The sequence below is a fragment of the Trachurus japonicus genome, chromosome 17 (assembly GCF_045865225.1).
Source record: "Trachurus japonicus isolate A0001 chromosome 17, Traja_1.0".
Classification (NCBI taxonomy): Eukaryota; Metazoa; Chordata; class Actinopteri; order Carangiformes; family Carangidae; genus Trachurus; species Trachurus japonicus.
The window spans coordinates 9230200-9247151 of NC_140923.1; the positions used below are offsets into that span (position 1 = coordinate 9230200).

At 43.0% G+C, this 16952-nt stretch overlaps 1 protein-coding gene across 1 annotated transcript in view; it reads right to left on the minus strand.

The window, feature by feature from the left end:
* Positions 1 to 16952, minus strand: part of LOC146970090 (contactin-associated protein-like 4) — a 209853-nt gene that overhangs the window by 28031 nt on the left and 164870 nt on the right. The window contains exons 18-19 of the mRNA XM_085804603.1: positions 16600 to 16818; positions 2316 to 2555 (exon numbers count right to left, since the gene is read on the minus strand). Of these exons, the coding sequence (XP_085660729.1) occupies positions 2316 to 2555; positions 16600 to 16818 (459 nt within the window). The remainder of the gene's footprint in view (positions 1 to 2315; positions 2556 to 16599; positions 16819 to 16952) is intronic.

The following is a 16952-nucleotide window of genomic DNA, read 5'->3' on the forward strand; positions in this document are numbered from 1 at the left end:
CTCGCTCTGTTGAATGTGAACTTTTGGTTAGTTCAGTTTTGGATTTCACTTTCAGTAATGTCCAAACTTTTGCTCAAAATTAATATTGTACAAATGTGAATAAATGCCAACAGTACACAGCCTCGGACGGGGCACCATTTATGTTGTGCTCTAGCACAACTAAAGAGAAAGTGTAATTATGTCTCGCACGGGGAAACCATTTAATGTTGTGCTCTAACACAATTTATAGGTAATTTATTAAGAATATTTAGATGCCTCACAAAGGGGGCACCATTTATGTTGGGGTTATACCAACTTATAAGAAAAGTGTTATTAAGAGGGTTATTGGCTATCAAATTAGTAAAATATCAATACCAAAATATTAATAATTACTACAAAAATTATTAATGGGATTTAATTTTATTAAATCCACCTCGGGGCACCAGACAGCCAATGTACCAAAGTCAGTCTCATAAGGGTGTGCTAACTATTAATATAGAACCTTGTTTAATGATTAAATTAATAATTATAAACAAATTAACATTATTAATAGCTGCAAAGTTGAAGGATTTAGAAGTTCTACTGCGTAGAGGTTGGCATACTCACTATTGTACAACATTAACAGACGAGTAAAGTTTCAAGGAAGTTTATTGGACACATCTAGAAAATGGAATAACAAAACATGAAACTAAGACAAGCTACATACACTATGTACACGTGTGTGTGTGTGTGTGTGTGTGTGTGTGTGTGTGTTGGTGAGAGCGTATGGCTATGTGTCGGTGACCATGTGTCTGTGAGGTGTGAAGTGTGATCTCAGACAATGGGAAAGATGGAGGATGGTTGCTTTGTCCTGAGACAAAGGGGTTTACAACCAAATGGCCTCCAAGATGGCCTCTAAGACCAACCCCATGTGATGTGGGGGAGGTGAACAAAGGTGTGTCCTTTGTTCAACGCTCAAGTTGCATGTTAAACATAGGTTAACTAAATATGAGACTATAGCTGACAACAACAAAGCAACAACAACAAAGCTCAAGTATTTAAACTGATTTCAATCAATACATACATTGGCATGGTTGAAGTACTCTATGCTTAGTCAAGGTGCAAGGTAAGCTAACTAGACCCAGTTACGTTACCAAGTCACGTGAGGGTGAGAAGTTCCCGGTGCTGGTGGGGATTCCTGCGGTTGCAGGTTTTGCTGGTCCTGTTGTGGTAGTCAAGTCCAGTGATTGTGTCTTTGTCCAGTGAACTGCAGCCGTCCTGGCTGTGTAGTTTGAGTTGCGTTGAGGAGAGTCCTTCTCCTTGCAGAGTTGGTTGGTTGTTCTGCTTGGCGTTGTGGCTCCGTTCCTTGTTGACTCAACTAGCAGACCTTATGTCGTGCTAGTTGGTTCTGTTCTTTAATCCGTTGGTAGGCACTCGCGTCGCTGCCAAGGGATGCTCCAGTGTAGGCATCTGCCTTGTGCAGGCCTCACAGAGGTTGGAGAGCTATAGCAGTAGCTCCAGGTGAGGAGCTGAGTGAGAGGAGCGGCAGCTCCTTCTGAAGAGCGGGCAAGAGAAGAGGGCGAAGAGAGGAGAAAAGAGAAGGGCACTTCTCCTTTTATATGACCTGTGACCTCACCGGTCCTGGGGCCATACCTGACCAATGGTGGGTCAGTAGTGGAGGTTTCACACCTAGGTGTGAAGAGGTGAAGGACGCTGGGAGGCTGAGTTCAGAGGGTTTCCTTTGTTTGGGAGACAAAGGAGGCCATGTGGTCAGGTCCTCCAATTTGAATGGGCTGAGTCCCAACACACACTCATGCAAAAACACTGATGCGTGTTCCTTTTGGGGGCAGTTTTTCATCATCAGTCTCTGTATTTCCCTCTAAAACAACTCTGTGTGGTAACGTTGTGTTATTATCTCATAGCGTGGTGAATGTGCAGCTCACAACTTGTCCACCAGAGCGTTGTGGAGTTGTTGGATTGTGTATTTGATGAGTTTGATGAGGGAAACCAAGAAATCCCATAATGAGCCTCCTCTGTAGCGTAGCTCTGAGCAGCTCACGGCTCTGCTCCGCCGTTCTAAAAATAGCTTGCACCGTCAATTAAAGGTACAACAAACCTACTGCTATGACTATAGGGATTACGTCCTGGTTTAATCAGTGTATTGTATCTTATCTTACAGTATCATATTGTGTCGTATCGTAAATATTTGATGACATTTATCAGGTGGACAAAAACACAACTTCCTGCAGTTCTCTCTTTGCCTCCTGAAGGTGTAAATAAGCCACTTCAGCGAGTGTATGTGTGTGTGTGTGTGTGTGTATGTGTGTGTGTGTGTGTGTGTGTGTGTGTGTGTGTACCTGTGTGGCAGAAGACTCCTGTGTGGGCCGACAGCCCACAGTCACAGTGGAAGCCGGTCTCTCTCTCCACGCAGCGGCCCTGGTTGTGGCAGAGCGAGCCGTAGCTGCTGCAGTGACCCGGGCAGCCGGGCCGAACGCCGGGCGTGATGCTGGCCCGCTGCTCCAGGTCCAGGGTGACGCCGTTCAGCTGCAGCGAGCGGATGCAGCCGCGGAAACCCTTCTGCCTGGACGCTGTGCCTCCTGACAACATCCAAACACAGAGCACCACATTTGTTTGTTTGTTTGTTTATTTATTTTCACATAACAAAGTTAAAAAAGATAAAACATATAAAATCCAAAACAATGTGAAGGAGAAATGCCAAAAAAAAAACCTCCAGGGGCTTGTAGGGCGGCGTTCTCCGGCTACAGCTCTAAGCTAATGAGCATAGCTACATTTGTGAGGTACAAAAGTCGTTCATACATAATAAATACAAACATGGTTTAACATGATTTAACATTGTACAATGCAATACAAAAAGCTTGATAAACATATGATAAAAATATAAAATAATCCCAGTGTAGATAGGCAGACCATGTGGAAAGTATTGGCTGGTTAGCAGGAGAGACTTTAGTGCTCTCCTAAATTGTTGTAAAGATAAATCAAAAAAATGTACAGGTAATAAATTCCATATTCTTGGTCCATGATAAAGTAACAGAACTGTGATTGAGAGGTACAAAAATATTGGGTTCTAAGGTGACAAGAGTTACGTGTGGAATAGGTGTGAAATTGATAGTTGTATGCAAATATATAATGAAAAGATGATGGAAGGAAGATGGAAGATTTGGATTAGATTCAACATGTCTGACATCTCATCTTCACAGACGTTCTCTCCGGGTTCTTTGCTTCCTCCCACAGTCCAGAAACATGCACATCTTGTCAACTGGCAGCTGTGTTATGTGTGTTATTTTATTTTAAGTATTTTTGGGGCTTTTATGCCTTTAATTGATAATATAGTCAGAGAGAGACAGGAAATGGGACAGAGAGGGGGAATGACATGCAGCGAGGACTATAGCCTCTGTATATGGAGTGCCTGGTGCTTAACACAGTGAGCTATATGATGGCCAACAAATGTCTATTCTTAATTAAAGGGATAGTCCATTGCCATAATCCCTATAGTTTTGGCAGTAGGTTCGTTACCTTTAATTGTCGGTGCAAGCTATTTCTAGAACGGCGGAGCAGAGCCGCATGAATTTCCCTCTAAAACAACTCTGTGTGGTAACGTTGTGTTATTATCTCATAGCGTGGTGAATGTGCAGCTCACAACTTGTCCACCAGAGCGTTGTGGAGTTGTTGGATTGTGTATTTGATGAGTTTGATGAGAGAAACCAAGAAATCCCATAATGAGCCTCCGTAGCGTAGCTCTGAGCAGCTCACGGCTCTGCTCCGCCGTTCTAAAAACAGCTTGCACCGACAATTAAAGGTAACAAACCTACTGCTATGACTATAGGGATTATGGCAATGGGCCAATTTGACAAAATGTCAAACTATTCCTTTAATAAACAAATAAGAGCTCTGAGGCTGCAGATACAGCACTGTATGCTTACTGTAGGGAGTGAGCATAAGCACTACGCACAAAATGCAACAAACATTGACTTTTACTTTCACAGGTATTTGGTCATAAATCAAAGTTATTTTTAAAAAAGTGACCCAGCAGGGGAACTCATTGAGATTCATCCTCTGAGGATAAAGATCCAAAAATGTGTCCCAGTTCACTGAGTCAAAGTAAGTGAATCTAAAGTAAACAAACCCCATGAGATCCATCCTCAGGGGAACACGACTTTCTCTCTCTCTCTCTCTCCATCCCACAGCCGACGAAACATTTCACTGAAAACCGAGACGAGACATCCTCTGGGAGTCGTTGCACCGCTCTGTGCTCTGTGTCCTGCCGGCCCTTCTTCCTTTAGTTTATGTTTTTGTGTCTCTATGTGTTTTCTCTTTCTCTCTCTCTCTGGTGGTTTTTCCTTCCTCCTCCTCCTCCTCCTCCTCCTCTTCCTGTCATCTACAGCCGATCCACTCGTCACCTCTGCTCCCCCAGAAGCTCCCAGCTGTCATCGCTCTTCTCAGGGAAACGTAGCGATGAGACGGTGGTGGAGAAAACAAGGGACTGAAGGTGAAAAATGTTTTTTTTTTTTTTTTGGGAGGGGGAGGGGTTGTAACTTTCATCATCTGTCTGTCTTAACAGGACCAGGACGCTTCACACTGCTGGCTTCAGTATCCTTCAACCCTTCAGTTCGCTGTCTCGGTGTCGTGTTTTCTCCCTGAGATGTTACACGGTCACCTATTGTTCGCTCGGATCAAACATGACAAACCTCAACCCAGAGATCACACACTGAAAGTTGTTGTGTTCAGATCATAAATTCTGCAAGTTTCTTTTTTTTTCTTTCAGAGTTTGAAGGTGAAAACTCCCCGTCGTACCGCAGCAACAGCTTTTCCTCCAGGCTCCTTCTTCTTCCTCCTCTGCTCTGATTTGACTTATGAATTATTGAAGCAGCGCAGCAGCACGAGGATATGAAACCAGCGTCGATGTTTCCTCGGACACACAGCGCTTGAAAAGTCACTGTTCAAGAGACTGAAGGAACTATGAACTAACATGACTCAGAAATGTACAAACTGTCCTCTTTAGATTCATTCATCTTTAAATATTCACAGAGAGTTGACACAGCGACTTCCCTCCTGTGGACTGTAATCATGTGACCTCTCCTGATGAGGCCGCGGCTTGAACTTCCTATGTAAATGCCTTTGTATGTTAATCAGTGTCTTAATCACAGTGAGTTTAACCTGGTCGTCATCCTCACACCTTCTGCTCCGTGTGCTGAGGAAATCCAGGTATTTGAATAAAAGGCAAGATCATGACAAAGCAGAAATATACTGACATTAACTAACTGACATCTGGATATTTAAGTGTATAAGATATTTTAAAGCAACTCAGCTTCCTGGAAGTCATGTTTATACACAAGTTAACAATCAAACAAGACTTGCTTAAAGTGTATATTTTTTTCCTCAGACAGCGTCAGATGGCTACTCAAACATTTACTCAAGTCAAGAGTTGATATTCCTGTGTTTATGACACAAACGGGAGCTCCGACTGCACCTGAACACACCGAGCGTCAACTTCAGTCTCGCGCGAGACTCCGGGAGACTTAATTAGATCTAGTTTTACAAACATGTCGGCTTGCTTGAAGTAAATAAACTTCTGGCTGCATGTTTGAGTCTCCATCTGATGCTGTCTGTGGAACAAAACTGCAGCTTTGAGGGATGGAAACAGCCTAAGCTTCGGAACTTACATCCACTCCCATTCATTGCTGCCGTGGCGATGCGGGGACAGACACAACTACCGCAAAACAGGAGCCATTAAACTGAACATCTTCAGATTGCTTCTTTTAGACCTAAAATGTTAGGAACATACACCCCCGAGTTGAATTTGCCCGGAATTGTCCTTTAATTAAGTAAAGTAACGTAGGGAAGAGATGGTCAAGGCTGAGTTCACTCCAATGCCAGACCAAATGATTAATAAACTAACTAACTAAAAAACTGAAGAAGGATTTCTGCAGGACTTTCACCTGTGTAAGGCAGAGGAATGTTGAACTGATGTGAAGCTGCAGGTTCAACAGAAAGCAGGACGAGGACGAGTGTCTGTCTGAAGTTTTAGTTCTGTCTTTTACACTTTTAAATCAGCAGGCTTTTTTTTTTTTAATCAAAGCTCTGGATATGTGTTTTCACAGTTTTCTCATATTTTCTTCTCAAAATTCAAACTTAGTTGAAACTTTGGAGGAGCTCCAACTACTGTATCTGCAATGTGACCTTGTCCATGTAAAAAAAAAAAAAAGAACCAAACTGTTGCCTCTGAAACTAAAACTGTGGATGTAGAAAACAAACTCCTCTCACTTGAGGAAACCTTTTAACAGCGTTCTCCAACAACATGGAGGTGTGCAGAGCATGAAAGAAAGAGAGGGAAAGAGCGGTGGGACCAGAGCTATAGTCCCTGAGGAACTCCACCTCTGATCAAAGCTACAAAACACAGGCAGGGAGAAGTCGTTAGAGAACAAACCCTTCAGACAGCTCCACTATCCTGCTGCAAAACTTCAGCTACGGCTACAGCAAGGATTACTGTCTACGATCAGCTAGAGACTCTGCTGCTGCTGCTGCTGCTGCTGCTGCTGCTGCTGATAATGCTGCTGCTGCTGCTGCTGCTGCTGCTGCTGTTAATGCTGCTGCTGCTGCTGCTGCTGCTGCTGCTGCTGCTGCTGCTGCTGCTGCTGTTAATGCTGCTGCTGCTGTTAATGCTGCTGCTGCTGCTGCTGCTGCTGCTGCTGCTGCTGCTGCTGATAATGCTGCTGCTGCTGCTGCTGCTGCTGCTGCTGTTAATGCTGCTGCTGCTGCTGCTGCTGCTGCTGCTGCTGCTGCTGCTGCTGCTGCTGTTAATGCTGCTGCTGCTGCTGTTAATGCTGCTGCTGCTGCTGCTGCTGCTGCTGCTGCTGCTGCTGCTGCTGCTGCTGCTGCTGCTGCTGTTAATGCTGCTGCTGCTGTTAATGCTGCTGCTGCTGCTGCTGCTGTTAATGCTGCTGCTGCTGCTGCTGCTGCTGCTGCTTTACAGGAAACACTTACAGGAGCATAATGAGAGATTTAGGACGAGGAGATCAAAGACAACATCAAAGAATCCAAACGCAGATAAACTCCACCTCTGACCGGAGACTTCAGCTCCACATGGAGACAGAGAGAGAGAGAGGCAGTTAAAAAGACGATTCAAGTCTCTACGCTACACATACTGATACTGTATTGTGCACATGCAGCATGGGAGAGGCCCAACGGGGCTGAAAGAAACAATTAGTGAAACTGTGAGAGATCAAAGTTGTCGTCAAGGTGATGCACGTGCACGTCAGACTCAGTCACATCATGACGGAGAGGACCAAACATAGACCCTATAATCAAGCTTCAAAAAAGAGTTATTAGAATAATAAACAAAGAGTGCTATTGTGAACCTATTTATAAGATCTAATGCATTAAAATGTTCAGATATTGTGTTCCTAAAGACAATGGAAATCATTTTTCGAGTAAAGAACAACAGTCTTCCAGCTTGTATCCTTCAGTTATTTAGATTAAGAAAAGGAAACTATCATTTAAGAGGGTTATTGATTTTTGAAATGTGTAAAGTGAGAACTAATATAAAATACAAATGTGTTTCAGTCTTAGGAGTTAAAATGTGGAATAAGCTCAGTGATGAGTTGAAGACATGTAGTTCTTTGTTGAGTTTTAAGAAAGCCTTGAAATGTAAAATAATGAAAAATTATAAAATACAGTAATGATTACTTTCATCTTATTATTTTGGACTGTTGACATTCTAGGTCATTTAATTTCATAGAGTGTAAAGGAGGCAAATATAAGCCTTGGGCTTCAGCCTATTCCCTTTTCGGTCACTGTATGATATTTTCTTTTTTTGTGTGTGTGTGTGTATGGTTGCAATTGTGTATAATATGTTTTGGCTAAACTGTTCACACAGAATGGTGGATTTTGATGTTGGTGTTGTATGACCGAAATAAACAAATTTCAATTCAATTCAAAAAGGATGAGGATGATGATGCAGATGCAGACGCTGCTGTGGTTTGCTGATGCTTAACGCCCGTTAAAAACAACAGGATCGATACGACACGACAGCGTTTCCACTTCACCTTGAAATAAAGATTCAGCGTCTTCAGCAGCAGCAGCTTCTTCTTTTACAAACTATGTAACTGAGCTGCACCCATCACATCATCATCAACTCTACTTGACGGCTTGTCAAAGGATGCAGCAGCTTTACATTACATTACAGTATGTACAGTAACAATCATCACACATCAAGACACAGATACACGAGGCAAAGATCACAGGGATGTTGAAAATCCTGGTCCGAGAGGAGAAGAAGCAGAAGAAGCAGAAGAATAAACTCTGCATGAGCGAACATCAGACAGGAGATACAGCGACGCAGCACAAATATGAAAAAGGCTCAACTATCCAAACAAGGCAAAACAGAAAAGATGATAAAGGTCCACACGCTCGCTCACATTCATTCTCTGTGTATGGATTTTTTTTCCCCAGCACCTTACAACACCAAACAGAGCAATAACAGAATCGGTGAGCGAACAATGAGGTGGATTATGAATTCATGCGAAAGACAATAACACGGTTTATTAATCAGAACAATTGGAATTCGCTGCCTAATAAAGCGAGGCGGGATTATCGCTCATAAAACACAGTGTACGTTGATATATGGCAGCAGCTCACAGTTCTAACAATGGCACAGTTTTACATCGCAAATCAAGACTCATAGAAACACAGTGCGTTTCCTTTTAGTTACAGATGGTTTGTGAATTTAGAAAAAGCCACAGTGAGAGCCAGGAATCCAAATAACTCACTGTTGTTGTTGTTGTTGTTATTGTGCAAGTTTGTCTACAGGGAGAGGAAGGATTGTGTGCTGGATGGAAATGTGCACATTGTTCACAGTAATCCTGCACAGTCATTTAAAAAGAAAACATCTGCCAGTTTTACTCATATTTGTGCCTCACACAGTTAAATAGTTTCCTCTCTCTGGCTCGGGAAGAAGATTCATAAAATGACAGGATGCTTCTAGAAAAGACATGTTTTTAAGAAAGAGCCTGAGGGAGGGTGGAGTCTGAGAGTTATCTCATATAATCATAATAATAATGTGTATCTCCTGTATCTTCTTGTTTTGAATATACTGTAGCCTACATCGTAAACCTCTCTCTCAGTCACCATTTAAAAGTTTTCTCTAAAGAGGAACTATGCAGGATTTTCACCTTAACTATGCTGCTTTTTTTTTTCACCTTAATGAAGCAGCTCCAGAGTCCTAGTGCTGGTTTAAATCAATGACTTGTAACTAGTTCCAGGGTGAATAGAGGCTTCCTGTCTTCCACCCAGCGTCTCTTGGCTTAAAACCAACCATGTAGCCTAGACACAAATGCGCCCTGTAACCCATAATCTCTTGTTTATGAAGGATAAGACTACACAAATATACACAAATGTTCGGTCTCACGTCTGGTCCTTTTATTCCTGTCTCACAACTGCTGCGCTAATGTTTCTCTTTCTCTTTTCCGTCTCTCCGTCTCACAGGAACTAGCCTACATTAGCAACAAGAAAAGAACTCTGGTAACCATGACAATTACACACGCTACCTGTTGGTGAAGTTTCTCTTTCCCAACTGCTTTTAACTCACAGAATCAGTTTAACCATTTTTAGAAAATAATACATTAAAAGAAAATGTAAATCAATGGGTCTCTCATACACTGCAGTATGTGATAAATAACGTATTGCTCCATGGATTGCCTTGTTGAAAACAAATGCACATGGCCGGGAGGAGGGTTAGCAACACAGAGGAAAAGAGACCAGACTTGCATAGTTCCCCATTAAAGAGGAAGATGGCTGAATACAAGCTGCACCAATGATATGAAATGGTTCACACTTCCTGTCTCCTAAATGGGCGTGGTCACCCGTCCCCCCACCCCGTGCTGTGAACGTTTATATGGATTTAAGAGGAAAGTGAGCTATTCATATTTTCTTACGATAACATTAAATATGTACACAGCTAACAGTCATATTTAGCATTAGGAAAGTTAGTTAGCACAGGCGTTAGTGGACGTTACCTAGGAGATCTGTGCCAAATCTCAAAGTTCAGTTTCTCCTAATGTGTCCGTCTGTAATTTTCCATTTTCGTGTCAAATGTTCAGACCAGATGTGGCTCGTGAAAAATGACTCCAATATTTACCTCAGTGACTATGAGGCAAAAGAATCGACCATAATCTGTGTTCATGTTCACTTCTCCCACTGGAGTCAACAGACTCAAGGCCTGCTGCTGCTGCTGCTGGTCTCCTAAAGGCGGCAGTTGCAAAACCACGTTGCAGAGCGTCTTGTTTTTAAACCCTCTTGTTTCTAAACCAACTCAGAAAACTCCATGGATTACCGACTCACCAGCTTCATTGAAAACAAATGCACATCGGTGTGTGTGTGTGTGTGAAAATATGCACTCCAGAACTGCAGGGCGAGCTCCGTAGAGAAAAATGTGACCAGAACAGAGAAAAAGCGATTGACTTGCATAGTTCCCATTTAATATTTCATTTCAAGTGCCTCACTACTGTTAATTCTGTTTATTTACGTGTTTTGTTGAATTCATCTGAATGATCCCGTAGAGTGCTGTGAGTGTGACAGTGTTCACAAACGAACCCTGAATACCTGAAGTGTGCTCAGTGTTTCTTTCTTTCTTTCCTGGTGCGAGGTTAAATTCATTTCTCTACATTTCAAAGAAAATGTTTGACATTTTATTCTACTCGAGTGTTGTGGTTATGAATTATTGAATTATGAACAAATCATGTGCCGCTGCAGAGTTTGGTTTAAAGGTAGCTGTGGATTATATTTTTAGACAGCAAAGTGAAGTAGGCATTTCTTTTAACTTTAAGTAGCTATTTTATCACTAAATAATATTCAACCATAGGTTAAAGCTCAGGAAGTTTCACGGTGCATTCGATGAAAACTCATAAATTCCAACTTGGATGAATTCAGATATTTGGAGCAAGGTTTTATTTACTATTATTAAATGTCAAATTGGTCCATTGAAACCAAACCAGGTCCAGGCTGATGGATATTCAGAGCGGATTATCAGATAAACACGATCAATATTCACCTTGATCTCCCTCCTGCTGCTGCTGCTGCTGCTGCTGCACTTCCATCCAATCTCATCGTCGGTTTGTTTTCCCTCCTGTTTACTGATATTAAGCGACGTACAGCACGTAATATTTACACAACGATTAAACCCGATAAGATGTGATGGATTTTAATTATTTTTTTCTCCCTGCAGGTCGACACATACACACACTCTCACAAACACACACACACACACACACACACACACACACACACACACACACACACACACGGGCTCGGAGGTTAAATGGAGAAGTGATGGAGCTGAGATAAACAGAGGTGCGGTATTGATGATGCAGCCGGTAGTTCTTAATGCAGCAGTGTGTTAATTACACGACCGCTAATGGGCACAGATTCATTTACAGATGATGTTAAATCACATCTCAACACTCATCTGTGTATAACGGCTGCTCCCTGCTGCACGTTTGGTTTTCTGGATGTGATCAGTCGACTCAGCAGCTTCGTACGCAGACACAACAGAGGTGAAACTAGAGCAGAGGAGCAGACGGACGTTTGTTTCTCCTGTTACAGAGAGAAGAGAAGAGAGGAGCTGAGGTCTGACTGGTTACGGTGTTGCTGTAGCCTTGGATCTCAGGCAACATTGTGCAGACTCAGCACTTTGATGACAGGATTTAGCCCCGAGGCAGATTAGAGAGAGGATATCTGTAGCTGGTTTCTGAGGATTTAATCCCAACATGACAGAGAAACACAGAACGATCAGTGATCACGTCCTCCTGTGTGAGCTGCTACGGTTTGGAGAGTGTGAGACTGACAGAAGTGACTGTACAGATGTCCACACCTTCAAATCACTCCAAAAACCCACCTTGGCCAACTGGCTTTTAATGTGTCATTATGTCTTATTTCTATTCTGCTATCTTTGAGTTTCATCTGTTTCATTTCATTCTATTTCTATGTATTGTACGTTGTTTCTGTGTTTTAATTTTGCTTATGTACTGTAAGCGTCTTTGAGCACCTGTAAAAGCACGTTTTAAATAAAATGTATTATTATTATTATATGATTGATTATACTTTTATTATACAGGTTGCATCTTTGTCTGAAATGATAAAATAACTTTGGGTGATGTCCAGTGGAGTTTTTCAGGCGGTATCAGATTTAGAAGGAGAGTAGGAGAGATCCTGGGGAAACCGTGGAGCATCCGTGATGCTTGTTCTTTTCTGCCGTAACGTTACCGCAACCGTCTCGTTGAATCTAGCAAAGCTATACGATGAGCTGTGGGTCTGGCCTCGTGTTTCCTGTATGGTAGATCGATGAAGACTCTGAGCACGAAGAGGAGGGAGGGAGGGGCAGATGGCAGTTTGACTGACGCATCACGATCCAATGAATTTGTTCGTAGCATTCAAAATGATTGGATGGTTGTTTTTTTGTTTCACAGGTGATTGACATTTTTCTTTTTCTTTTTTTTGTGAAAAAGCATTTAATTAATCGGTTGCAATCAGGGTGTGAAGAGGATTTCAAGCAATACAATAAAAAATGCTCCAGAAAAAGATCTCCTCTCCTACCTTTAATATAATCTATAATTAACCTACACAATTACTTTCTTTACACTAATTATTTTCCTTTTTTTATACAATTAGTTATTTTTTTACTTTCCCTCCTTCACTCTGCACACCACTAACTGTTTAAGCTCATTAATAAAAACTGTGACAGCCAGAGCTCCAACAACGAACCTGAAGCTCACTGCTAATTGTTGTTTGACTCCACAAGTCACACACAGTGAGACGCCAGACGATGTCGAAGCGCAGGAGCAGAAGAGGAACAAACATCTGTCACAGCTGGAGCGACGACAACAGTGACACACAACAACAATCAACAACAATCAACAGTGTGTTTGTTTCAGCAAAACACAAACGACAGCCACCGTCAAGATAACAGGTTTATAAAACAGACTCTGAGGAACAGATATCAAACTTACTGCCCGATTCAAACGAGCTCCAGATGGGACAGTGTTTCCTACAGTGGTGTTTAAAGGTATAGTTCAACATTTTGGAAAATTGGAAAATACACAATCCAACAACTCCACAACGCTCTGGTGGACAAGTTGTGAGCTGCACATTCACCACGCTATGAGATAATAACACAACGTTACCACACAGAGTTGTTTTAGAGGGAAATTCATACAAAACCGCTGATGCACGTTGCCTTCAGGGACAGTTTTTCATCAACAGTCTCTGTATTTCCCTCTAAAACAACTCTGTGTGGTAACGTTGTGTTATTATCTCATAGTGTGGTGAATGTGCAGCTCACAACTTGTCCACCAGAGCGTTGTGGAGTTGTTGGATTGTGTATTTGATGAGGGAAACCAAGAAATCCCATGAGCCTCCGTAGCGTAGCTCTGAGCAGCTCACAGCTCTGCTCCGCCGTTCTAAAAATAGCTTGCACCGACAATTAAAGGTAACAAACCTACTGCTATGACTATAGGGATTATGGCAATTGGCCAATTTGCCAAAATGTTGAACTATCCCTTTAATGTGAACTATAGGAGGAGGCAGAGAGTTAAACCACTGGCACCAAGAGAAAACACCTGACTAAAGATCTGTGATCAGGCTGCAGAGATAAAAACACTGAGATAAACTGTCTCCCTGGAGAACGAAGTGGATCCTGAACCAGAAGACAGATGTTATACATACAGTACTGTCAGTGGCGGCCTTAGGCATCTGGGGGCCCGTTTCAATATTTCATATGAGGCCCTACCCTGTTAAACATAAAATTATTTGCCAGCTATGTGCCCATGTGTCGCTGATGCTTTAAACCCTGAAAGGACGCAGTAAACGCACTATCCATGCATCCCAGGTACGCACACAAGTGTTAAAATCACTATCAGGGCAAGAAACCAGGACTTCGCAGGAAAAACGAGGACTGGAGTTGGTTTTCATCAAAAAGCAAAATCATTATGTACATATTCAGACATGAACAGGAATCTTAACACAATCAAAAACTACAGGCTTTAACAATATTCTGAATTTAAATTGGCAACAAAAGTAACGAGAGCAAAGTGCTCCGCGTTATTTCAGCACCACGGACAAGGAAGGGACGAGACATGCGGACAGACAGACGTCTACAGGTGCTGATCCTGTCGGTGCTGCGGTGCTGGAGCAGCAGACAGACAGCTGTTTCCTACATTATTACAATCTGTAAATAAGCTGCCAATAATATCACATTTTAGTTGTGCTCTCTCGCTGTGTTTTATTTCTCTGTTAAGTTAGGACGTACTCATAGATCGCCTGTTTGGAGGCATTTTAACCCGAGGGAAAAAAAAGAAAAAGAGGAGGAAAGTGATTGACAGACGTCAATCATCAGGTTACACAACTGGGCGCACGTCAGGAGGAAAGCAGGAAAAACACAAGGACATTAGAAACGCTAAGAGAAAAGGAAAATACTGGGAGAAGGAAAACGAGGGTCTATTGATAGTTTGCGGGCCGTTTTCAAAGGTAAACCTACGTTGTTATTGATATTTCCTGCCGTATTATTAATTAGGAGCGATTAGTAGGCTACAGTCGCGGTGTGGCATGATACGCGCATCAGTGGTTGTAGAGCGGATCAGGGGTCGAGTGTAGGGATGCAAATTATCGAGTAATTCATTAATCGATAGTTGATAGACCTTATCGATCGATGATCGATTAATTGATAAGCGGCGATTTTCCTGAGAACCTAAATTTAAGGGGAAAATTCCTTATGGACTTTACACTAGTATTTGTTAATTTATTTTAAGAGCACAGCACAATGAAAATGTTTAAGTAGCACGTTATTTGGGACAGAGAGCTCTGAGGTTGAAGTCCTACAGTATCATAATGAGATGAGATGAGAGACACCGCTGCGTTTCCATTACAGATTTTCGCAAAATAAAAGCGATATTTCTGAAAGTTCGAAAAAGTGCAATTGCTATTTGCGGGTGTTTCCATTGAAAGGTATTTTGCGAATGAGCCGTAATGCGTCTTGCGTTTCTATGGTGACGGCACAGCGATCTCAGCTGCCGACAGCTGTTGCTGTTATTGTTATTAACAAAGACAAAAACAGCGCTTGATTACTGAAAGGCAAAGCCCGTGTGGCGCTGGCAGCGGCCACAAATAAGGACGCACTCACACGGGCCAGTTGTTCCGTACCGTGCTGAAGCCCGAATCCCCCCCCCCCCTGTCCCCCGCTGGCCCGCACTCACACCACCTCCAACCCAAGCTGCTCAAGCACGGCTGCCTCCGTTGATATAGAGGGATTATTTGTTTACCAACACGGTGGATGTGCGCTTTAACCTGACTGCAGAAAGAACGGAGCCTTTTAAACACCAACGGTGATGAGGCGCTGACAACAATGGTTGTATCCACACACCCGTACTGGTTTATGTGGCTTAAGGTGACATGTCGGCGCAGGAGGGAGTGGGAGCGTGGATGCGAGCCAGTCTCCTTCAACCATGCAGGGAAAAGGGGAATGGTAGGAAAGGGTTTTCTAATTTATTGAGAAACAATGCCCAGGTCAGCAATGCATGACAATAAACATGTGGTTCATTTGTCCCCTCAAGTTACATAAACCAACACAGCTTGGACACACGCGCTGTTCTCCGCGGCACCGCAACGAGCGCTTTTTTTTTCTTTTCTTTTTTTTTTTTTTTTAAATTAAGCTCCGGTAGCGACCGGCTAAACTACGGTAGGATACTGTAAACCAGCGCGGATCCGGTGTGTTTATCAAAGCTTGTCCGCCGTGCTGAGGCACCGGGTCGGTTTGAGCTGCGTTCAGGCTGCATTAACTCCTCAGGCAGCTCCGTGTCGGCGGCTTTTTGACTCGTTACTCACCGGTCGTCTGTGTGTTAGCGATGGTACAGCCTGAGTCCCATATAGTCAAGTCAAGTCAAGTCAAGAGATCTTTATTGTCCCCGGAGGGCAATTTGTAGTGCAGCCAGCAGCATAAGACAACAGTAAACAACAGTGACACAACATACGCTAATAATGGAAATAGCAATAAAATACATACACAGGACAACAATTAACAATAGTTAACTACAACAGGTAACAGTGTTGTCTCTTTTCACCTCCTCTCCCTCTCTCCCTTGTGTGCTGCAGTGCGCTGCACACGTTTACACAGAGATCTGATACATTATGTCGGCTTTGCTTGTTTACATTTCACAGTAAAACTCCCATTGAAAAGGAACGATTAATTGCAAGTAATTTAATTTAATCGATTAAATTCTTATCGACAATTAATCGATAGTCGATTAATTGTTTGCATCCCTAGTCGAGTGTGTGACCGCACGGTGGACAGAGCTGTTTGTGTGTGTGGTGGATGTAGGCCTGTGTGTGTGTGATAAGGTGAAACCTATGACTTATTGTACTGTCTTTTACTTGGTGGCTGGCAGCTGGGGGCCCCCCTGGTGGCTGGGGCCCGTTTCAATTGAAACGGTTGAAACATAGGTAAGGCCGCCTATGAGTACTGTATATATATATATATATATATATGTGTATATATATATGTATATATGCAGCAGTGCAGTGAGTGTGTGTGCGACGATACAGAGGACAACACTGCTTCCTCCAACACTGCTTCCTCACCTATGAAGAGCTGGCTGTTGAGCTGCAGGTGGAAGTGTCCGTCAGCAGGCGCCGGCCGCGTGGCGGCGGGAAGCTCGTCCAATCGGAGCGTCGCCTCCTTCACGTTGCGCTCGGCTCGGACTCGATGCCACCGGCTGTCGTTCAGCGGGACGCCCGAGTCCACCCGGACCTCCAGCGGCCCGTTGCCCACATCGAAGGAGAAGAGGACCTGAGTGGAGGCTGGAGAGAGACCAGACAGAGGAAAAATGTTAAAGGAATAGTTCGCAAAAAAATTAAATTCAGTCATTAGTGACTCACCCTCATGCTGATGAATACTCCGGAGTAGTTTTTTATTCCTCAAAGTGCATCTGGAG